Source organism: Nicotiana tomentosiformis, chromosome 8 (assembly GCF_000390325.3).
Source record: "Nicotiana tomentosiformis chromosome 8, ASM39032v3, whole genome shotgun sequence".
Taxonomy (NCBI): domain Eukaryota; kingdom Viridiplantae; phylum Streptophyta; class Magnoliopsida; order Solanales; family Solanaceae; genus Nicotiana; species Nicotiana tomentosiformis.
In genome coordinates, this window is record NC_090819.1 from 47,656,886 (window position 1) to 47,683,179 (window position 26,294).

At 38.9% G+C, this 26,294-nt stretch overlaps 1 protein-coding gene across 1 annotated transcript; it reads right to left on the bottom strand.

The window, feature by feature from the left end:
• Nucleotides 1–9,982: 9,982 nt before the first annotated feature.
• LOC138897425 (uncharacterized) lies at nt 9,983–11,413 on the bottom strand. The gene is made up of 3 exons (XM_070183394.1): nt 11,236–11,413; nt 10,407–10,746; nt 9,983–10,190 (listed from the first exon to the last, which is right to left on the bottom strand). The coding sequence occupies exons 1-3, from the start codon at nt 11,411–11,413 to the stop codon at nt 9,983–9,985; spliced, it is 726 nt and encodes a 241-aa protein (XP_070039495.1).
• Nucleotides 11,414–26,294: the final 14,881 nt, after the last annotated feature.

Consider the following 26,294-nt stretch of genomic DNA (forward strand, 5'->3'; position numbering starts at 1 on the left):
ACAAATTCTGAAAACCCATTTAAGACGACTCTAACCATACCAAAATCATCCACTTCTGACCTCAAATCGGCCTTCAAATCATCAATTTATGTTTTAGAAAAGTTTTTACTAAAATTCTCAATTTCTCCAATTCAATTCATCAATCAAACATTAAAATCAAGGTTGGAATCATGAAATATAACCAAATCCGAGTCAAGAATACTTATCCCAATCTAAATCGTGAAAATTTCCTCCAAAATCGTCCAAAATCGAGCTCTCTAACTCAAAATGTGATAAAATAACAAAAGCCCTCGAAATGATTACTTATAAGCACTGCCCAGTTATATGCATCGTGATCACGGCATATCCATCGCGATCACGTAGAAGAAAAGTAGCACTACCAACAAAAGCAATTCGCGAATGCGCCTCTTGCCCTGCAAATGCGTAGCTCCACTCTGTCAGACGGTCGCGAACGTGTCACAACCCACACGAATGCGATGACCAAAACCCCCAGCTCCTTTGCTGAAATGCGATTGCGAACCTCTTGTGCGAACGTGAAGAACAAGTCTATCCAGCCCGGATTCCCTTATCCGTGAACGCGATGGTTCCCTCGCGAACATGATGAACAACGAGCCCAGCTGACAAAATACCCATCGTGATCGCGTCTGTGCTCTCGCGATCACGAAGCTCAACTGGAGCATTAGAAAAACCTAAGAAACCAGCAGCTCATGCAACCTGTAAAATGGTCCGAAATCAATCCGAAACATACCCGAGCTCCTCAGGACCACGTCCAATAATACCAACCAATCCCAAAACATAATACGGACCTACTCAAGGCCTCAAATCACGCCAAACAACATCAAAACTACGAATCACACCTCGATTCAAGTCTAATGAACTTATGAACTTTCAACTTCCAAAACTCATGTTGAACCATATCAAATCAACCCGAAATTACCTTAAAATTTGCATGCAAGTCCCATGTGACACAACAGACCTATATCAACTCCCGAAACCCAATATCTACAAAGTTAACTCTCGGTCAAACCTATCAACCTTCCAAACCTCTAACTTTCCAACTTTTGCCAATTCAAGCTAAAATAACCTAGGAGCCTCCAAATCTACATCCGAACATATACCTAAGTCCAAAATTACCATACGGACCTAACAGAACCATCAAAACTCTGATCCGAGATTAAATACGTAAAAGTCAAACTAGGTCAAGTTTTCTAACTTAAGGCTTCTAAAATAAGAATCATTCTTCCAAATCAATCCTGAACCGCTCGAAAACCAAAACCAACCATACACGTAAGACATAATACATCATCTGAAGCTACTTACGGCCTCGAACCACCGAACGAAAATGCAAATGATCAAAACAATCGGTCGGGTTGTTATATTCTCCCCCTCTTAAACAAACGTTCGTCCTTAAACGTGCCAAGAGATGCTCCAGAGCCCTCGATCACTGTATAATCTCACCATACACATAGCCACGACAATCCCATGTCAGATCAATCTATATAAGCCCGTCAACACCACCTAATCGAAAATCCTTCCTTCAACCTTACTCTACAAACCTTAGATCCCAATCTCATCAACCGGCCTCCTCCCAAGACTCGATTCTCACATATACATATTGTGTCGACCCCAACCAATTGCAATAGCTCATGCATACATCCACAAGGTATAACCACACAATAAAACACATCACTCATATGCCCATAGCAACAACTCTGACCTCAATAGCTACCCAATATCAAACCCAGTACCAGTAAATAACCTCATATCGACTAGATCCTTGTTCCAAACCTTCATGACACTGCTAATTATGTAAGAAACATGTGAAAACTAATAACCACCCACTCGACCGACAAGCCACACCAATGCCACCTAGACATATATGTCACAATCCAAACCCAAAAAGCACACTTATCTATAATTGAAGATGAAAAAAGAAACGCATAATAGAACTATCCAACCAGTCCGACAAGTACAACTTGCTATTAGTACTATACTACGAATCCATTCCACAAGGGAGAAACAAAATATACTAACTAATCACAAAGAATCTCATCCTAACATAACTCCACCGTGACACGTAGCCCGATCCAAACATACCGATTCACATGACAACACAAGAATCTCATCCTCAACAGCCTACCATCAACACCCCACACTTAAACCATTGCTCGTCCTCGAGCAATCAAACTACACTTCGTATAAACACGACCTTTTTAAACAACTCTCCTAACTCATCACACCAAGAATAATTAAAACAGATTAAGCACTCTAATGTAACATCCTTGCCTCAATATTTGACTCAAAAGCACCACAGAATTTTCACAACCCGCTCACTTACTCTAACGTAGAGGTCAATGACATTACCTTTCCTTCATGAATTAAGTGCCCTCATACAACAATAGAGAGTAGTTCCACACATAATAGAATTTAAGAACAATTAGGAACTCAAGATAGGAAGAATTTACTCACTCTTATAAACAACATTCATGCGCCGCAAAAGACGTACCATAAGCTTGCCCGTAGTGTACTACTCAACTAATCAAGCCTATTCAGTCAAGGATCAAGTAGGACTTTAATTGGTTGTAATGTAGAATGCGGGGATGGGTAGGATACATTTAAATATTAGAGTGACCACACCTCCCTAAGCACTTTAAAACATACAATTAACCATTCAAAACCCCACATTTATGTCAAACCACAACTCCACCTTCACATCAATATACATTAACTTACTACTTCTTTAAGCATAATTACATCAAGAGTCACCACAATCAAAGAATATTTTGCAAAACAATACAACTATTTTTTTCTTTTCTTTTTTCAATTTAAATGGCTCTTACTTTTTCAAAACAGTGCACCTTCTTCCTTATTTCAATAGTTCCACTCAAAATCCAAACCAACACCCCACACTTTAACTTTTACAAAGTTCATAACAAATTGACGTGCTCACGAGAGGTACAAGATTCAAATAGATGGTCAATTCAAACAAATGGGTAAGGCTTGTAATGTGGTTTCCAAAGAAATAGGATTACATGCTCAAAAGGGTTAACTACGATACATAACAATTAGGTGGGTAAAAGCATATCTTAACAAAGAAATGCCTAAATTACTTCCAAGATTGAACAAAACTATTGTTTCGCTTTGTAATTACACAGGGTAAGTTCTAGACATCAAATGCAATGCACAGAGTACACAAAACCTCACACACATATGGCACATAACTCACTCAGGATCGGACTCATCAAGACACTCTAGTCAAGGCAGTTAAGTAAAGTTAAAATCATTCAGTTTAAGTTACTTATACAAGAGTAAAAAACTGAGCCTAAGCATCACAACTAAAGCACTGACTATTCTCAAGGTATAATAAAGTCAAGAGACATTGCTTTCAATTCAAATCATAGCACAAGGTTTCTTACTCCTGAAAAAAATAAAAACTAACTACACCCGGTTCAAATAAAACCCATTGGAAAAGAACCGCGGTACAAAGAAAAACCAAGGTGGAATTATTACACTACTTTCTATCTCTAACTACTAAAACTAACAAAACAAAAAAAAACTAAAACTAATATACATGCATACATACAACATATCCCCACCCCACACTTTAAGTTTTGACATGTCCCCATGACACACAATTAAAAAAGCATAAGGAAAATGAAACTTCCCTGAATTTTCTTATTTTTCGAGAACTTATGAACTCCACCCCTAATTCTAAATTCATTCCTCGTTTTCGCTCCTTGGGATTTTTCGTGGAGCTCATTAAGACCAATTCTTCGGTGGATACTTGCAAGACCCGTTCTTATCTTTCTTTTTTGTACTCATATTGAGCGGTGAATTGCTCGTTCGTGATCATCCTTAACTTGTTTATGTATTCTTTCACAGGATCAATCCATACATATTGTTGTAAATCCCCAAAAATAAAATCCACATGAGCAAGGTTAGAATAAGAAAACAAATAATAAAGGTCAAGTGAATATTCCTCTAGTATGTCCAAGACCATTTGTTTCTTATTCTCTTCTAGTAAATGTTGCAAATGTGGAAAGGTGGATGGGCGTTTGAACTCTTCTTCCGTAGCTTCACACTCAACCACATCCTTATTTTTGATCATCTCAGTTGAATCATAGTCCTCTTGAATAGTGGAAAGCTCTCTCTGTGGATACTCATCCTCTTGAGAAGGCTCGTTCTCACAAGGTATCTCCTCCATATATTCACCATCACAGCACAATGAGATTTCTGAAGTATACTTACTAATTGACTCACTCACGTTGTTAGGTTCTTAATAGCTTCATCATTTTACATAATCTTTCTTCAACACTATTAATGAACCTATGCATAAGCGCTTCTAAACTACCATTCTCCTCTTGATGTGGTTGTCTCACTTTGCTTTCATACCAGTCATAATAAGGGTATTCATCCCAACCAGAGTCATAATTGTGCCCTTATGAATTCCCATACCTATACGAACTAGAAACCGAGTGAGACTGCTCAAAATATGAACCATAGAAAGAATACATACCCGCTTGACAGTCAACCCATAGATGATTTCCACCGTATTTAAAACACATAACAGACTAGTGATAATGTTCAGCTGCTAACTCTTCAATCATTTTCTTAGGCTAGTTGTACTCCATCTTCACAGCATTTAGAGTTAAAATTCTATAGTATCTTCTCCAACTTGTTAGGTACTACAAAACAAATCTTGAAAAGAAGTTTGCTAATAAAGAAAATAAAACTGAAAAGGAAAAAGAAAATAAAAAAAAAACTAAAACCTAATTCCTGAATTGGCACCAAAAACTATTTCAAACACTATTGATTGCCAATCCTCGGCAACGACGCCAAAATTTGATGAGCTCGAATCATACACCTAAATTTTGCTCGCTAATCAAATATAGTATAGTATAATATCGTATCCACAGGGATTGGATTTAAATAATATTCTTGTAGTTTCTAGCTTGGTTGCTATCCAAGATGATCAACAATCAAGATTTATATGATTTCTAACTAAAATTAACTAAGAATCTGAAGCTATTGACTAACAACAATCGAAACAAAGATAAGGGAAGAAAGTTATCAATGGGAGAAAATAGGGGTTGATAGGATAAGTGCAAGATAATTGTTCGGGATCTAACTCTAGATAATTCACTTCTAATGTTCAAGTGAGTTTCTCGAATTCACTCAATTATTAGTTCAAACGTTCAGCAAAAACTCATCTCTTGATTAAGTCTTAACCTCACAAGATGAACCAATTTAAGCACGTGAAGATATGCAAGAATGTGTAGTAGATTCGTCTTTAGGAAAACCTCTTTCGATTATTCTCCTAACTAGGTTTAATCAATGATTCAACTAGCCTATTTAGATTACTAATAAGAATTAATGAACTTAACCGACAATATAATGCAAAGATATCTCAAGTTATACCTCTCTCGATTACATGAACTAGTGAGTATAGATGCAATAATTAAATCATCCAAAAACGCTCCAATATATAAAACTAGAGTTATAATCCACAAACAATCACCAATACACCAAATCCATCAAACACTAAAGAGAACTACTCCATAGATATGGAGTAATTCATCACAAATATAATAAAAGTATAGGAAAACATAAATTCAAACCAAACTCGGGTCTTGAGTAAGGAAGGAATGATGAAATCCTTGTGCTTTTGCTCCTTCAACTCCTCCTTGTCTTCCTTAGGTCTAAAGTATGGCAGATGTCCAGAAAATAACGTTTTTCCATGTATTTATACCAAGTAGGGTCGAGCCCAAACAAAATCACCCTTTCCTAGCTGAAATAGGAAAACTTGCAAACTTATTGCTTTTCACGCGTCGCACTATGCTACGCTGAGTGCATAGCATTACTGTAATTTTCTCGGTCGTAAACTCTCTAAACTGAGATTGTCTGACAAAATTTTGTACTGATACTACGCACTATGCCTCGCACTATGCCTAGCATTAGTGTATTTTTCTGTCAGACCCAAAAATTACACGTTTCAAAATGTCTCAAATTTTTGACACACATTTACACTGTTGCGTCGCACATGTCATGGCCCAACCTCGGGGAGCGCGACCGGCGCTCAACCTAGTGAACCCGGTCGAGCAAGCCTGTTAGATACTTTCTACCAAACTAACCCATGATCAAAAGAAGACATGATTTCATTAATTAGACAGTAGGAAGATCATATATATACAATACTAAATCGTCTCATTGGTTACATCAGTTTTAAGTTTCTAGATACACACATTCTTATGATTTGAGTGGAACAAGAGATCAAAACACAACATAATATGTTTGACTTTTCTAGCACCCATGTACAACCTACATAGTCTCTACGGAGCCTCTAAAAGATACAAAAGAGTGTTATGATAGTGCCGGCAACAAGGCCCCGCCTATACCTCAAAACGTGATAATAATATGAACAAAAGATACACTACATGACCCCGGGATGAAGTGGTACTCACCAAGTCTGTGGGGAAAAGGATGTACCACTATCGCTGATCAACACTGCCTGCTATGGAACCACCTGCACCAATTTAAAGATGCAGCGTCCCCGGCAAAAATGACGTTAGTACTGTCGAATAGTACTGGTATGTAAAACTAAATACCATCTCAATAGAGTGAATAATAATACACGGGGGAAATAGTCATGAGTTCAATAAGAGCTTCAAACAATACTAAAACATCAAGTAAGGATCACATAAGTTCTCAAGTCAATTTCCATGTCATTAGGTTGGTGATCTTTAGAGACGATATACCATAATTCACAATACCTCTGTATTCTTACACGGAGTCCGATCTTGACCCGATCAGCTAGGTCGTCTCATTTGAGACATCAACCATAATCACAATCTCATTATAATTTCCAGCACAGTTACCACCATGTGTGCGGTATGGCATCCTATCACGGCCCGATCGGCTAGGCCGTCCCACCCGAGACATTAACTTTTTCAGTCAATCATCTCACGTCATACTTCTTTCACATCTTTTCAATTCATTGGCACTAGTGGCCATAATTACAAAATCATTCTTGGCAGTTGGCCGTATTTAATAATTCTAGTTCCCCTTTCCACATTCAAACATCATTATCATTATCAACAACATTAAGGCTTCCCATTCAAGACATTAAATTCACGTATGAGTAATTTGGGAATCTTAGGCACATGGAGTCTTTTCATTCAATTTGGCATAACAACCTTTATCTGATCTTGACATGGAGTCTTAATATTTCTAACACATATTCCACATTTTGAACACATCCTCAAATGGCAAGATGACATGATGAACCATTTAGAATAAATATTAAACATACATTCTTCAAAACAAACCCATTAGGAATAGCCAATTCTATAATGATCAATTTGGGACTTACACCAGTTACGTGAACACCGTGGGATTCGATTCTAAGAAGAAGGTGGTTTAGCCAACATACCTCAATTGAGCTTCCTTTAAACATTTAAAGCGTTCCGGAATTCTTAGCAACTTCAATCTATTTTAGAAATATAACAAGTTGAACTAATATTAGGAAGATTATCATGATTCTAGCTCATTTGAGCACATTATCAAACACTAGGTGTGCATTAATGTTTTTAAGGCCCTTTTGTGTAAGATTCCATCATTCCCCAACCCATTCTCTACCATTATTAGCTCTCAACCTTCCCACATTCTTTGATAACACATGCATGCAAGATAACAACCCATACACCCAAGAATTGTCTTTCTAATTACTCCCATTTTAGTGGATTTTTAAAATTAAGAGCTAGGGCATAGATTCTTACCTTTAGGATGAAGACTTCTTTGTTAATCCTCAATAATTGAGCAAGAATTGATGGATAATAGGTTGAAGGTTACTCCCCCACTCTAAGAACTCTTTCTCACTCTAAGAATACAAGGAATATGCTCAAAAATGAACTATGACATGTCTTTTAACAAAATAGGATCGGGTTTATAAACCCCAAAAATGAAGCTCCGGAACAGGGTATGCGGTCGCATATGCTGCCGCATAATGGATATATGGTCCGCATATCGGCCGCATAATCTGGTGCCAAAAATTAAAAATAATCTGCCTGGGTCTGCGGTAGTTATGCGGCCCACAGACCTGTTCTATGGCCGCATAATGCGCCGCATAACCTCCCTCCGCAAAAGTCCAAGGTTGATTATACGATCAAAGTGTGGCCCGCGAAATGGTTATGCGGTCGCATAATTGGCCGCGTAATTGACATCAAAATGGCCCAAGTAGATGCTTCACTTTGCGGCCACTCTACGGCCTGCAGAGTGAATATGCGGCCAGATAATGGGCCGCAAAAATGCCTATTTCTGCAAAATATTTTCCTTTAACCTCCAAGTCTACCCCAGCATCACGGAACCCCGATCTTTAGGAAAATTTTTTACGGGACCTTACATCCTCCCCTACTTAAGATCATTCGTCCTCGAATGAAGGTCAAGGTTTACTATTAGCATCTTATGCAACTCAGGTTTCATACCACACACCAGTAGCCCCAAATTTGACTAACTCCCTAAATTTCCAAAAATTTCGCCAGAGTTTCCCTTGTAACTGGGCCTATCCACCTGCCAGAGAGTCCTATATTATCCAATGACGCAATATAATATATTAACAACGCCAATTGTGGCCTCATGAGCAATATATTACCAGAAACAGAGCACCCTTAACATCAACTGTACAAAAGATACATAATTCGTAAAGGGTAACCCTTAGAGTTTTCATAGAACACAACTTTATAAATACATGGCTATTCAAACAAATAAGGAACTTCTTCTTCATTTTTTCATCGACTTCCCAAGTAGCCTCTTCAACCTGTTGGTTTCACCATAGCACTTTCACGGATGCAATTTCATTATTTCTCGACTTTCGGACTTGCCGATCAATAATAGAAATTGGAATTTCTTCATATGACATTTCTTCATTAACTTCAATGGTCTCAACCGGCATAATAGCTGACGGATCTCCAACTACCTTCTTCAACATAGGCACATGGAATACCGGGTGCACTAATGACATCTCGGGTGGTAGCTCAAGCTTATACGCCACCTGACCAAGCCTCTGAATGATTTTGTACGGACCAACATACCTCAGACTCAATTTCCCTTTCCTTCCAAATCTCATTATACCCTTCATGGAGGAAACCTTCAAGAATACCCAATTATCTTCTTTGAACTCTAAGTCTCTGCGACGAACATCTGAATAGGATTTTTGACGACTCTGAGTAGTCTTCAACCGCTCCACAAACTTCCTGTAATACCCTGGAAGCTCCTTTCGCACCGGCGCCGTAGTCAATCTTGATTTCAACTCCTGGAAGCTCCTTTCACAAGCATCAGACCATTGGAACTTAACCGCTTTTTGAGTAAATTTAGTCAACAGAGAGGGAAGAGTAGAGAACCCCTCCACAAACTTCCTGTAATATCCTGCTAAGCCCAAGAAACTGCGAATCTCAGTTGGCGTCGTAGGTCTAGGTCAATTCATCACTGCTGTAATCTTTTGAGGATCAACTTTAACTCCTTCTCTAGAGACAACAAGACCCAAGAATGTGACCGATTCGAGCCAAAATTCATATTTTTAAAATTTCGTGTACAATTGGTGCTGATGAAGAGCCTGCAAAACTGCCCTAAGATGATCAGGATGGTCCTCTCGACCTCGTGAATACACAAGAATATCGTCAATGAACACTATCACAAAGGAATCGAGAAAAGGCTTGAAAACCCGATTCATAAGATCCATGAAAGCTGCTAGGTTATTTGTTAGCCCAAAAGACATTACCAAAAATTCAAAATGCCCATACCGGGTCCTGAAAGCTATTTTCGGAATATCCTGCTCCCTGATCTTCAATTAGTGGTACCCGGACCGTAAATCAATTTTTGTAGAAGTACCTAGCACCCTGTAACTGATCAAACAAATCATTTATTCTTGGTAATGGGTACTTGTTTTTGATTATGCCTTTGTTGAGCTGCCGGTAGTCAATACACATCCTCAGTGATCCACTTTCTTCCTCACAAAGAGAACTAGTGTGCCCCACGGTGACACACTCGGTGGGATGAAACCCTTCTCTAACAAATCCTTCAATTGTTCCTTTAGCTCCTTCAATTCTGCTGGTGCCATCCTGTATTTCGGAATAGATATAGGCTGTGTGCCTGGCATCACATCAATCCCAAAATCAATCTCCCTTTCTGGCGGAATCCTAGGGAGCTCATCAGGAAAGACCTCTGGAAATTCATTCACCACTGGCACAGACTCGAGTGTAGGTACCTCAGCATCGGTGTCCGTAACCCGGACCAAATGATATATACACCCCTTATTAATCATATTCGTGGCCTTAAGGTAAGAAATAAACCTACCTTTTGGCATCACATTATCCCCCTTCCATTCAACAACTGGCTCATTTGGAAAGTCAAACCTCACAGTTCTAGTTCGGCAATCGAGCTTGGCAAAGCATGAATAAACCCAATCCATTCCCACAATTACATCAAAATCGACCATCCCCAATTCAATGAGATTGGCCACGATGTCCTGACCACGTACCGTGACAACACAACCCCTATAAACCCATGCGGCCACAATAGACTTGCCAACCAGAGTAGATACATAGAACAGCTCAGGAAGTTGTTCCGGTTCTATCCCAAATTCCATAACAACATAAGGGGTAACATAGGATAAAGTGGAACCGGGATCAATAAGAGCATATACATCATGAGATTGGACATCCAGTATACATGTGACAACATCTGGAGAAGCCTCTGCACACTGGCGACCACTCAAAGCATAGAAACACCACCCCTAGCTGCACCACATCCTGCTGGTGCTGGAGTGCCTCGAGCTGGAGGGGGGTGTTGTGCCCCTGCCCGAACCCTGGCGGGATGAACGACACTCCCTCTGAATATGACTCCTCAATCTGCACCCGTAACATATGGGTACGTCCATGTAGCAGATCTCCGAGTGCATCTTCCCACACCTAGGGCATGGAGGCCTCCGCTACTCTTGGAATCTCCCTCCTGATCAGCCCTGCTGGTGGGGTCCTCTACTACCTTGATTGGGCCTGAAACGACTCTTCTGCTGCTGACTGGGCCCTGCTGGTGGTGCACTGGCTGAAGACTGAGTAAAAGACTAGGATGGCCCTGATGACCCTCCCCTAAAAGCTGATCTTCCCCTACCAAATTACTCCCCAAAGTTGCCCGCGGACCAAGCCTTGCTGGTATCCCCTCGCTCCATTCTGTTCTTCAACTTACGGTTCTCTGTAGCTTGAGAAAATGCTACCATCTTCCCATAGTTCATATCTGAATTCAAGGCAGCTGTAGCGGCCTCATTGATAACCAAGGGGCTAAGGTCCTGCATAAACCGGCGCACTCTAGACTCCATAGTAGGCAACATGAGAATGGCATATTGAGACAAACGCGTGAACTCCATGTGATACGCCCACACACTCTTACTACCTTGTTTAAGGTTCCCAAACTCTGAAGTACGGGCTGCCCTAGTCTCGGCAGGTAAGAAATGGTCCATGAAAGCGTTAGAAAACTCACTCCACCTCGTTGGAGGCTCCCCTCCTCACACGGCTCAAACCAAGAATAGGCCACCCATTTCAGGCGGTAGGCAGCCAACTTTACTCCCTCCATCTCATCAATGAAGTCCTGTGGGTCCTCCTCGGGATTAGCACCCGTGAACACCGGAGGATACAATTGAAGAAACCTGTTCACCCTAAAACCACTAGAATCCCCTTGTTGGCTAGAAGAAGTGGGTGCAACATTCGATCTCTGGGATTGAGAAGCCACTATCTGTGTCAGCATCTGGATAGCTCCCCTAAGATATCCGTCGGAAATACCAGAATCGGAAGCTGGGGCTGGAGGTTGAACCAGAATATCATTTAGAGGAATCGTTGCACCCTAAGTAGGTGCAGGAACTGGTGTGGCATGGTCAGGTGTAGTGGAATCAGGCAGTGTAGCAGTCGGGGGATTATCCTCACCCCTCGGTTATTCACCCGCATTATCAAATAAAGGGTCAACTGCCACTCTTGAGGTGACGTTGGCTCCTTGGCCAGTTCTTGCCCTCTTCTTAAGTTCCATGTACTGAAAGTTAAAGGAATGCGCGAATTAGAGGAGGAACAGTTTCACAATCAGTTTTATCGCACGATCCAGAATATCAAAGAAGGGTATTATTCCTAAATGTCCAAGTAGCCTCCAACTTATAGATGTGGTCGACAACACACCGATAAGGAGGACTCTACTAGACACGGCTCCCAGACATCCTAGGACACTTTAAAACCTTAGGCTCTGATACCAAGTTTGTCATGCCCCAACTTCGGGGAGCAAGACCGGTGCTCAACCGAGCGAACCCGGTTGAGCAAGCCTATTAGATACTTTCTAGCCAACTCACCCATGATCAAAAGAAGACACAATTTCATTAATTAGACAATAGGAAGCTTATATATATACAATACTAAATCGTCTCATTGGTTACATCATTTTTAAGTCTCATGATATACACATTCTTATGATTCGAGTGGAACAAGAGATCAAAACACAACATAATCTAAAAGATACAAAAGAGTGTGATGATAGTGCCGGCATCAATGCCCCGGCTATACCTCAAAACGTTATAATAATATGAACAAAAGATACAATACATGACCCCGGGATGAAGTGGGGCTTACCAAGTCTGTTGGGAAGAGGATGTACCACTATTGCTGATCAACACTGACTGCTATGGAACCACCTGCATCCATTTAAAGATGCAGCACCCCCGTCAAAAGGGACGTTAGTACTGTCGAATAGTACTAGTATGTAAAACTAAACACCATCTCAATAAAATGAATAATAATACAACAGGGAAACAATCATGAGTTCAATAAGAGCTTCAAAGAATACTAAAACATCAAGTAAGGATCACATAAGTTCTCAAGTCAATTTCCATGTTATTAGGTTGGGTGATATTTAGAGTCGATATACCATAATTCACAATACCTCTGTATTCTTACATGGAGTCCGATCTCGACCCGATCGGCTAGGTCGTCTCATTTGAGACATCAACCATAACCACAATCTCATTATAATTTCAAACACAGTTACTACCATGTGTGCAGTATGGCGTCCGATCACGGCCCGATCGGCTAGCCGTCCCACCCTAGACAATACCTTTTTTAGTCAATTATCTCACGTCATACTTCTTTCACATCCTTTCAACTCATTGGCACTAATGGCCATAATTATAAAATCATTCTTGGCACTTGGCCGTATTTCATAATTCCGATTCCCCTTTCCACATTCAAACATCATTATCATTATTATCAACAATAAGGCTTCCCATTCAAGACATTAAATTCACATATGAGCAAGTTGGGAATCTTAGGGATATAGAGGCTTTTCATACAATTCGGCATAACAACCTTTATCCGATCTTGACAAGAAGTCTTAACATTTCTAACACATATTCCATATTTTGAACACATCCTCAAATGGAAAGATGACATGATGAAGCATTTAAAATAAATATTGAACATTCATCCTTCAACACAAACACATTAGGAATAGCCAATTATATAATGATCAATTTGGGACTTACACCAGTTACGTGAACACCGTGGGATTCGATTCTAAGAAGAAGGGGGTTTAGCCAACATACCTCAATTGAGCTTCCTTTAAACTTTTAAAACGTTCCGGAATTCTTAGCAACTTCAATCTATTTTAGAAATATAACAAGTTGAACCAAAATTAGGAAAATGATCGTGATTCTAGCTCATTTGAGCACATTATCAAACACTAGGTATGCATTAATGTTTTAAGGCCCTTTTGTGTAAGATTCCATCATTCCCCAACCCATTCTCTACCATTATTAGCTCCCAACCTTCCCACATTCTTTGATAACACATGCATGGAAGATAATAACCACTACACCCAAGAATTGTCTTTCTAATTACTCCCCTTTTAGTGGATTTTCGAAATTAAGAGCTAGGGCATAGATTCTTAGCTCTAGGATGAAGACTTCTTTGTTAATCCTCAATAATCGAGCAAGAATTGATTGATAATAGGTTAAAGTTTACTCCCCCACTCTAAGAACTCTTTCTAACTCTAAGAATATCAGGAATATGCTCAACAATTGACTATGGCATGTGTTTTAACGAAATAGGGTCGGGTTTAAAAACCCCAAAAATGAAGCTCCGGAACAGGGTATGCGGTCGCATATGTGACCGTAGAATGGATATACGGTCCGCATATCGGCCGGATAATCTGTTGCCAAAAACTGGAAAAACATTTCCTGGGTCTGGGTAGTTATGCAGCCCGCAAACTTGTTCTGCGGTCACATAATGTGCCACAGAACCTCCCTCTGCAAAAGTCCAAGGCTGATTATGCGATCAAAGTGCAGCCCGCGAAATGGTTACACGGTCGCATAATTGGCCGCGTAATTGATATCAAATTGGCCCAAGTAGCTGCTTCACTCTGTGGCCATTTTGTGGCCCGCAGAGTGATTATGCGGCCGCATAATGGGCCGCAAAAATGCCTATTTCTGCAAAAATATTTTCCTTTAATCTCTACGCCTATCCCGGCATCACGAAACCCCGATTTTTAGGAAAATATTTTACGGGGCCTTACAGCACAGTACTATGCATGGTGCATCGCATTAGTGCATTTCCTCAGAGTATTGCTTCTTCCTTGATTTTTGAAGTCCATAAGTAATCCTCGACCCCTGAACACGATCCTGACTTAATTTATTGGGCTTTTGCTCAAACTTCAAGGCTCCAATTATTTGATTTAGTTTCCACAACATCTACATAACTCGGAATCATTCCTACAAGGCATAAAATATGCAATAATTGAAAAATACTATGAATTAAAGCTCAACACAAGTAAAGTACAAGTAAACAAGTAAAGTGCAATAAGCTACTAAAACACGAGATTATAGCCTACAATCACCTAACCTCGGGCTGAGCTGGGATAATAGGTTGTACTGGTATAACCTCTAGGACATGATCAACATGGACCTACTGCTCTGGAGTACATGCCGTAGAGGTCTGAGCTCCTCCCCCAGCCTGAGATGTGATTGGTGCAAGTGGAATCAACCCCACCTGAGCTAAGGTACCGAACATGCTAAAGGACTGTGCGAGGGTCTCTTGAAGTGCATGGGTGGCAACAAGAACCTCAGGTACCTTCTCCCCCAATTAGAGCTACTAGTGGCTCCTCTGTCGCAGCTCGGGCAGGTGCTCTAGCTGCACCATGTGACCATTCTCTGCCTCTTACCCAACCCCGACCTCTCACGACTCTAGTAAGGGGCGCATGTGTCTTATCGTCGGATCCAGCAGTGTGTGTCCTCACCTTCTGTAAGAGAATAGAAAGTCAACAATTTAGTTTTTGAAGTCAACCAATTCGCACAAGAATGAATCAAATAGGTGTTTCGGGATTAATCTGGAAGAATGATTCTCAACTAGAAACTTTAAGTTGGAAGAGTTGACCAAGTTTAACTTTTGTGTATTTGACCTCAGATCAGAGTTTTGATTGTTCCATTAGGTCTGATTGGTGATTTTTGACTTGGACGTATACCCAGATTTGCATTTGGATGTTTCTAGAAGGTTTCGACACTAATTAGCGAAAGTTGGCAATATGAAGGTTTGGAATGTTCATAAGTTTGACCGGGAGTTGAATTTGATCATATCTGGTTTGGATTGAGGTTACAAGGATTGGAATAACTTTGTTATATCATTTGGGACTTGTGTGCAATGTTTGAGGTTATTACGAGTGGATTTGATATGATTCGGCACGAGTTTTAGAAGTGAAAAGTTCAAAAGTTTATTAAGTTCGATTTGAGGTGCAATTCGTGATTTTAATGTTGTTATGCATTATTTGAGGCCTTGAGTAAGTCTGTGTTATGTTATGGGACTTGTTGGTATGTTTGGATGGGGTCCCGAGGGACTCGGGTTAGTTTCGGACGTGTTTCAGATCATTTCCATGTTCTTTGGCACTGCTGATTTCTGGTGTTTCAGACCTTTTTTGTGATCTCGAAGATTGGGTCGCGATCGCGTAGTGTGTATTGGAGCTGGGTATTTCCTTCATCGCAATCGCGTCTGAGTAATCGCGTTCCCGTACCTTTGTGAGGCTTGAGCATCATGTTCGCGTCCGTCAGCTCGCGTTCGCGTAGAGTTGAGTTGAGAAGCTGGGAGCTGGAGGAAATGTCTTCGCGTTTGCGAAGTAGTCGCCACGTTCGCGAAGGCTTAGATCTATTGTGCATCGGGTTTGCAAGGTCATTGCCACGAACGCGTAGGGTATTATTGAGGCAGTGTAATTTTATTCATCGTGAGCACGAGGATTGTTCCGTGTTCGCTAAGGGATCACTTGGGCAGTGCATATAAGTAGTCTATTTTTGGACTTTGAGTCATTTTATCATATTTCGAGCTATGGAGCTTGGATTTGAATGATCTTGGAGGTGATTTAACCACATGGAATGGGGTACGAATATTCTACTCGGTTTTGGTTATATTCCATGATTCCATCATCGTTTTTGGCATTTGATTAATGATTTCAGAAGAGAAATTGGGGGGGTTTTGTCTAAACATTTCTAAAGTGAATTTTTGAGTTTTGAATATCGATTCGGAGTCGGATTTGAGTGAAATTAGTATGGTTGGACTGGTAATTGAATGGATTTTCGGATTATATGAGTTTTGTCAGGTTCCGAGGTGCGGGCCTGGGTTTGACCTTTCGGTTGACTTTGAGCTTTTGATTAAATATTCAACCTTTATCGATTGGGTTTGTTTCTTTTGGAATTATTTGATGTTTTTGAGTTGCTTTTTGCTAGTTTCGAGCTGTTTGGAGGTCGATACGTGCAGGATGGAATTTCCAGGGTATTTTTTGGCTTGCTCGGTATTGGATTTGGCTTGTTCGAGGTAAGTAACATATGAAAACTTAGATTTGTGGATATTTAACACTGGGGACTATTTTATACGAGATGCATTGAGGTGACGCACATTCTAGGTGACGAGCATTTGGGTGTGCGCCGGGGAAAATCATGATTCTAGTTGACTATTATACTGTGACCGGACTTGTTTTGTTGTTACATCTTGTTACATCCATGTTTTCCCTACTTATTTGATTATGTGAGCTGTGAATCTTGTTAGAAATCATGTTTAGGCTATATGCTTATTCGGTTGAGACCTAATGAGGCTATTTCTATTGTTTTGAGTTATCTGCTCTAACTATAATTATATACTCAGTCATGATTCTTCATTTGCATATCAAATGTCAATCTCTGTTTATCATTTATTGTTACATCATATGTTATCATTGTTTGGGCTGAGTGGTACGAGATTATGTGCCTTTACGGCTTGAAAGATTGATAACTGAGGTGGGCCTTTAAGCCGTGTTGTGAGTGTTATTATAGGATCGGCTACACGCCATAGGAGGCCATAGTGGATTTATTACTATTATTATTATTATTATGGGATCGGACTGCATGCCGCAACAGGCCTTATTAGATTTATTATTATTATGGGATCCGGTTGCACGCTGCAACATGCCTTATTGGCTTTATTATTATTATGGGATCGGGCTGCATGCCGCAGCATGCCTTATTGGCTTTGATTAGTGCTTGGAGTGGATCCTCCACTCCGGAGTCTGACATACTAGGAGTGAGCGCATGTACCGTACAATGCTGAGTAATTTTGTGTGATGAGTGGGAGTTTGAGACAGGCAGATTGAGTACTCTAAGAGTATGAGTATCTGAGATTATCACCGTGAAATCATTCATTTGTCTATGGAATTAGAACTAACAAGAACGCATTTATAATTCCTGTAAATCAACCAAGCAAGGCAATTAGGTATATGTCTATTCTAACCGCGAATCCATTCCCCGATGCCCAGGTTCAAGAACTTTCTCTACTCAATCCTATATGCAATCTAGAATTCTAACTTTCAAGGTCAATTCTAGATTCGTAGATAGTATTTAATTGGTGATCAAGCAATCAAATATTTTAGTGCAAGATTGAATAAATAAACCATTATGATAAATAAGAAAGCAAAATCAATATTCAAATAACAACAGCCATGAAAGAACCACAACCCTATAACGTGAGGTTTAGCTCCACATAGACATGGTAGTCAAAAAATAAATTATACAAAGAAACATAAACATTACTAAGTTTGGGGGAAGAAAAGATGAAACCCGGCCTCTACGGCGGTTCTATGCTCACCCTTGGTCAAAAGTTACTCTCAAAATCGTTCTCTGCTTCAAAATAGGTTTCGGACCTCTTTTATATGAGTTAGGGGCGTGTAGGGCGGAAATAACCTTATCCTGAGCAAACTAGGAAAATTACCTCGTCCCCAGCATCCAGACAAGCGCCTAGCACTGAAAGTAGTGACTATTTTGCAATTCCTTCTTGCTGCGCGTTGATTTGCATTCTATATCTTATTCTTTTGTCTTCCACTTGGGGGGACAAAACCCAAAGGGTGTCCCCCCTTTGTCTCCTTCTTTATTTTCTTTTCTTTTTCTTCCGTGTTTTATTTAATTTTGCTCCAAATATTTTCATCTTCACACCACTTTATTCCTACTCAGTTAAAATATAATATTAAGCACAAAGTAATATAATTAATAACAAAAAGACGATTAAAATTACTAGAATGTGTGGAAACAATGGTTAAATATATGTATTTTTGACCGAACACCATAACCCCACACTTAAACATTGCTCGTCCTCGAGTCAACCAACAATTTACTCTATCTTTGAGCGCTTAACATATTTGAAGCACACTACACCAATGACTATGGTCGATAACATGCAACATTTAAGCTTAGAATATGCATTCACTCACACTTCCCTTTACTTATGCCATTCTTAAAAAATATTCACAACAAAGACAACATGCTCACAACAATCCTAGCCTCAAAAATCGACTCAATATCATAATGCACTCATGGCTTGAACACCCAACATCCTAGAGAAGTCTAATAACATTACCTATCCTGTGTGAAACCATGTGCCCTCACAACAAGAACAAGAGAGTAAGTTAAATCCACACATTCGAATCTCATGATCAAATATAATTGAAGGAGCTCACATATATCAGAGAAATTGCTCACTCTCACAAAAGAAGTCACATGCGTACAATTGGTACCATAGGCTTGCCCATAATTAAAATCTCCACTAATATATGCTCGCTCGATCTACAATCAATTAGGACTTTATATGGTTGTAATGTGGGCTAAGGGATGGGTAGGATATATTTAGGAATAGTGACTCAACCTCCTAAGTACTTTAGCACATCACATGATAACTTAAGCGCAAATTCCTCAATACACTTTAATTTCACAACTATAATCACCCCCAATAATGTTCCCTCTTTCTTTAAGCACTACATTAATTTATACCCCGCTATCAACACCCCACACTTAGTCCCTTCTTACTTCTTTTAGTGTTCATTTTACAATTAAAGTGGTTTAAGAGGTAAAAGGATCAAAACAATATCAATGAAGAACAAAAAAGGTATAGGCTTGTAATGTGGGTGCCAAATAAAATCTATAGGATCAAAGGGGTTAACTAAGGATAATTTTTATGTATGGTAAGCAATTAAGCTCAAAAAGATCAAAGAAAGCCTAAAATTATTTTTCAAACCGATTATTACCTAAAATTTTGCTTCAACTCATATACCGGGCAAGTTCTAGACTCAATCACAAAAACATGGACTACACAAAGAGCTCACCACACATGGCATAGACTCAATCACAAAAACATGGACTACACAAAGAGCTCACCACACATGGCACATGACTCACTAAGGACTGTCCCATTCCGACTCTCAACAAACGCAAGTATTCACAATGCCACGAGATATTAAGCACAAAGCACAAAGTGAACACAAGTCAAGAAAGTGAGACATAAGCGCCACATGACATGCAATCCAAATACACAAGGCAACATGAACGACTTCAACACATGGGAAAGATTCTACACATGCTAAAGCATAAATATGCTAGTATGAAACAAGTCAAGGGCGCTTAGGAATCTCATCTTTATTCCATTTATTCCCTAAAGTCTAACCTACTCTAAGAATAAAAAAAACTACTACCCGGTTCAAACTACATCCCATGAAAAAGAACCGAGGCACAAATAAAAACCACGGGGGATTATTACTACCAAAAGAAAAATAAAAGACATATTTTTTTTGTGTTTTTCTATTTTTTTTGTTTAGACTTTAATCGCTCAAGAAAATTGTCTAGGAGATCCATCGTCAGGAAAAGTCCAATATATTTCAATTTCTTTCATTTTTATTTTATTTTAAAATTAATCACCTAAAATACTACACTACTACAAAAAGAAAAAAAAGAAGTTAAACTCAAAATAAGAATTTAAAGTTTTTTTTACTACTAACATACTACTACTAATTATCTAGAGAAAATTTTTCACCCCACACTTAAAAGAGTGCTATGTCTCCAATGCACAAATAAAGCAAAAAAATAACGAGGGTGGACAAGAAACTCCCTGAGAGGCCAAAGGCCGAAGCAATAGCAACTCACGGGGTACTCAGACTTCTTCCACGGATGGACCTTTGTGTGGGTACCTCACACTAGTTCCAATCATCTGGCTTGCTTTTGCATACTTCATATGGCTTTGCTTCCTCTTATCATAATCCTACAAAATAAAGCAACACTACAAAAATAATACAATTAAAAAAAATCAAAACTAACAGAAAGCAGTAAAGCTGGGTTGCCTCTCAACAAGCGCCTAATTTAACATCGCGGCACGACGTGAACCACTTTTTGCCTCCACCTCGAACTTATGAATTGTACCCCTAACATGGCATCCAGTTTGCGGCTATGCTCCAGTGGTGGGGCTACAAAGATAACCGAGTAAAGTAATAAATTTTACACTCTGCACTTCTTGGCATTTAGATGAGGAATGTAATTTTTGCTTTTTTGGCACAATAAATTCAGGAATATAGGCACTCTCATCCTTACCCTTTGAATCCCTCATAGGCTCAGATGGCTCGATTACTATCTTACTATCTAAACATAATATGGAAAAATGAATGGAATGAGGTCTAATGCGCCCTTACTCATGAATTGTACTACTATTTACATCCCCATATTTACATATACAAGAGTCTGCAAAAGTTGTGTTATCTACTCTCTCACATGAATCTAGAGCTCCCTTCTCAACATTGGTACCATCAAGGGAAATATGGTCTAATGAATGGTATTCTCGTTTTAGCTCCTCAATTTGGTGTAGAACATTTTTTTTCAGCTTCACACAACTCATCATTCAATTGTTGGGCATTGAACGCATCAACCTTTGCATTCAAATCTATATCCATGCTGTGCAAAGCCAAGCCAAACTTGTCAATTTCTTGTGCAAGATCAACTCTCTCCTTCAACCAATCATTAACGAACTTTGTTAGAAGATATTGTCGTTCCTTATATTACCTTAATTGTGAATATCCGTCCCAATACCAACCCTTACTCTCATATTCAAATTCAGACCTCCCAGAGTTCAGGTCATGACAAGCACAAAAAGAAGGGCCATAAAAGTCTTCCGTCAACCAAACGTCTTCGTCAATAACCTTACCTCCGTATATTTCATCCACAGATGTCATGTTGAGAGAACTACGGCCACACTAAGAGAAAAATTAAAAAAACAAAACCTGTAAAGATAAAAGTAAAAGTCTAATCTAGAAAAATAGCTAATTCTAAGTCCCCGACAAAGGCGACAAAAACTTGTTGCGGTCAAATGCACAAGCAAATATACGCGTTCGTCAAGTAATAAAGTGACTAAAAGTTGGATGTCGCACCCACGAGGACTTGTGACTACCTATTAAATAAATTAGACTATCCTAGTTATGTAAACAAGAATTAAACCTAGAAGTATTTGATTTCTAAACTAATTAAAATAAGAAAAAAACTAATGAACTTTAAACAGAGGAAGAGCAGAGTTTTATATTATCAATGTGATGAAAACGATCTAGGGTTGTGGGCTATCTCACATTCCTATTGTATTCAATTAAATTGACCAACTAATTTATCTAGTTTATTGGTTTACAGGGTTAATATTGCTTATAAAGAATATGTTGAGTTCTTACTCGCCTATTCAACCTAACCTAATGCCTATATGTCTATGGAATTAGAGCTAACAAGAATGCATTTATAATTCCTGTATATCAACCAACAAAGGCAATTAGGTATATGTCTATCCTAACCGCGAATCCATTTCTCGATGTCCAGGTTAAAGAACTTCCTCCACTCAATCAAATATGCAATCTAGAATTCTCACTTTTGAGGTCAAATTTAGATTTGTAGATAGTGTTTAATTGGTGATCAAGAAATCAAATAATTAAGCGCAAGATTGAATAAATAAACATTATGATAAATAAGAAATAAAAATCAATATTCAAATAACAACAGTCATAAAAGAACAACAACCCTAGAACGTGAAGTTTAGCTACACATAGACATGGTAGTCAAACAACAAATCATACAAAGAAACATAAGAATTGCTAGGTTTGGAGGAAGAAAAGATGAAACCCGGCATCTACGGAGGTTCTATACTCTCCCTTGGCCAAAGGTTACTCTCAAAAATGTTCTCTACTTCAAAATAGGTTTAGGACCACTTTTATATGAGTTAGGGGCGTGTAGGGCCGAAAAAACTTTATCCCAAGCAAACTAGGAAAAGTACCCCGTCCCCATCGTCCACACCAGTGCCTAGCGCTGGACCTAGCGCAGAAAGCAGTGACGATTTTGCAATTCCTTCTTACTGTATCTTGATTTTCATTCTATATCATATTCTTTTGTCTTCCACTTGAGGGGACAAAACCCAAAGGGTGTCCCCCCTTTGTTTCCTTCTTTATTTTCTTTTCTTTTTCTTTCGCATTTTATTTTATTTTGCTCCAAATGTTTTTATCTTCACACCGCTTTATTCCTAAACAGTTAAAATATAATATTAAGCACAAAGTAATATAATTAATACTCAAAAGACCATTAAAAGTACTAGAATGTGAGACAACAATGGTTAAATATATGTATTTTTGACCGAACATCAACATGCGTACTTGGCACGTAGGCATAGTGATGCATTTTTCCTGAAGCTACACAGTATTGTGACATTCATGACGTGACATGTACATTGACATGTAAGCATTGAGATGTATATTACTCATGCTAGACGGTATATTATAAGTGATGACTTGAGATGCATATTGACATGTAGGCATAGATATGTACGTTCTTCATGCTATCTGATAATGAAATATATTATATGTTGTTCAATATTTGAAAAAAAAATAGTTTTTTTGATATACTCATATTCTGGTAATTCCGGTGAAAGTTTTGGATTTTTCTGTTATAACTGAAAAGCATGTGTATTCTTCTGTAACAGTGAACGAGTTGAGCATGACATCTTTTGAATTACTACATGTACTACTTTCGTTATATAGTTACGAGTTGTTTTCAGCTATTGGTGTTGGACTCTGACCGTTTTTTTTCTAGCTCGTTAATGCTTTCAACCTAAGATTAGGTTTGTTACTTATTGAGTACATGGGGTCGGTTGTACTCATACTACACTTTTGCACCCTGCCTGCAGATTTTGGAGTTAATGTTGATGCATGTGGCGGGAGCTGGCATTGAAGATGCACCTGCGTTTCGGTTATAACTGCCTCTTGTTCTTGGTAGCTTTAGAATTATAAATTTGTTTACGTATATTTCGAACAGATGATGTATTTATTTCATACTAGCTTTGTAAAATTCTAAGTCTCAGAAGCTCATGATTTGTACTAACTCACGGTGCAGATGTATTTAGAAGATCATGCTTTGTATCCGCATCTGCGACCCCATAGGTGCGAAAAAAGGTCCGCAAAAGTGGAAATGACAGCTGGAAATGCACATGTGCAGCTTTGAGGTGATGTTTGCGGTGTTCTTCTCGTATTTTCATGGGGGTTAGTATCTAATCTCAATTTTTGTTTTTAACATGATTCGAGTAGTTCATTTGTTAATTAATCCACGTTTTGATTGGAGAATTAGGGCTTTTAATCCAAATCTTTGCTAAAGAGAATAATTGGGTTTTGTACATCGATTTAGAGTCGGAATTGGATGAAATTAGTATGGTTGGACTCGTATTTTAATGGGTTGTCGAATTTGGGGGTTTTATCGTGTTCTGAGGTGCCGGCCCGGGGTTGACATTTTGGGTTGTTCTTTTAGTTTTCATTAAAGATCAAAGTTGTATTATCCAAAATTGTTTCCTATGATTTTTATTTATGATATTAATTTATTTTGGCTATATTTGAGCCGTTCAGAGGTTCTTTCTCACGAGAAGGTCATTTTAGAGTATCGATTTAACTTATTTGAGGTAAGTATCTTGGCTAACTTTATGTGGGGGAACTACCACTTAGGATTGGAGTTGTTTGTGTTATGTGAAAGCCGTGTACGCGAGGTGACAAGTGTGTACTCGGGCTTATAAGTTGAAATTCACCGGTTTAGACTCTTAGGCTTCATTCATGTATTTATTTGAAATTGTTAGCACATGTTATATCCTTTTATTTGTCATGTTTACTTTCACACGCTTTATTTGAAGTTGTTGTTACATGTCACATCCTTTACTTGTCAAGTTTACTCTTATATGCTTTATTTGAAGTTGTTAACTCTTTTATCATTATGTGACTTCCTTTATTGTTGAGTTACTCTTACTTGAAATTTTTGTTATATAATATCCTTTTGTTGCTGAGTATTCTCATGCATTTAGACGTAGTTGCTAGTTCGTGCCATCTCTTTCATTGTTAGCCTATTTCATACACTAGGATCCAAAGTTTGCCATTTTGTGGAAATACCTTCATTATCGAGTTTATCCTTAAGCAATTAATTGAGGTTGAAGTTACTGAAAGTCATTAATCTACTTTAATTAAAGTTATGTTTAAAGGGGGTGTTGTTAATTGTTGAGTTACTTTCCCATTCATTTTGTTGGTATTGAGATTCTATACACATTGTGTTGAGCCATGGGCTATTAGTTGTGGAAATACTGATACTGTTGGTTCTTTTGGAAGGGTTGTTGCCTATGGGCACTTGTGGTACGAGTTGATATATCGTGTTGCAGTGATGTTAGCACATGTAAATGGTTGTGTGGATTGGTTGCTATTATGCGGAGTGATACAGGTGGCTATTGTGTTATTATCCAGGCGGGGCGATAAGGGTGTCTATTATGCGGAGTGATATGGATGGCTAATGATATTGTCAGGACGAAGTGATATAGGTGGCTATAAGAGAGATAAGGGTGGCAATGTCAGGGATGATGTGTGATGGCCTGGGGTTATTATGTTGACGATATTTTTATGTTTGTGTGATTCTACTCGTGTATGTTATACACCTTACATGGCCTGTTGTGTTGCTTTCAATGAGATACTCGATGTCTTTGATATTATTTATGGACTTGGGCTATAATAGTACACTCGTAGAAGCATAAATCATAGCATGCCACTTATACTAGTTCAGGAGTACGAAATGTAACATTTATTGATCATGCCCATGTATTCTTGTATTATCTGCGTTCATGTGATATTGGGCATGTGACCATGACGGGCGAATTGTGAAAGTGAGCATGTGACCACGTCGGGCGGATTGTGATTGTGAGCTTGCGACCATGCCGAGCGGATTGAAATGTTGGCACATGAGTTGTCCCTGCGGTTTTGATTAGAAATGTGGGCACCAGGTGCCGTGAGCATATGATTTGTGGGTTGAGACTCGTGACTTGTGATTATGATATGAGGTATCTCGGAGACATTTTCGTTGTGAAACTTGTGTTAGAACGGCTTGATTAATTGGTTGTTATTGGGTTTCCCTTATTTGGTTTCAATGGTACTTTCACGGTGTTCTTATTACTTTACGGTTTATATCACATGTTGATCCTTGTTGCCATTTACTGATTCATGCTTTCATTATTAGCTTTATACTTCTATACTACACATGTTAATTTGACTAGTAGGTGTCTTGACTTGTACCTCGTCACTACTCCACCAAGGTTAGTCTTGATACTTACTAGGTACAGACCGTGGTGTACTCATACTACACTTTTGCACATTTTGGTGCAAATTCAGGTATTGGAGATATTAGACTCAGGCAAAGTTAGCTTATTGATCACGAGGATTCAAGGTAGAGTTGCTTGGTCGTCGTAGTCCTTTGGAGTCCTTTTTTTCATTATACTGTCAACTTGTTATTTGAACAATATTGTATTTTGATCTTTGAGATCTTTTTATGTATTCAGTTAGGGTTCGCGACTCTGTATTACCTAGTCTTGGGATGTTGCGATGATTATGGCCACATAGGCTTATTTCGCTTTTGT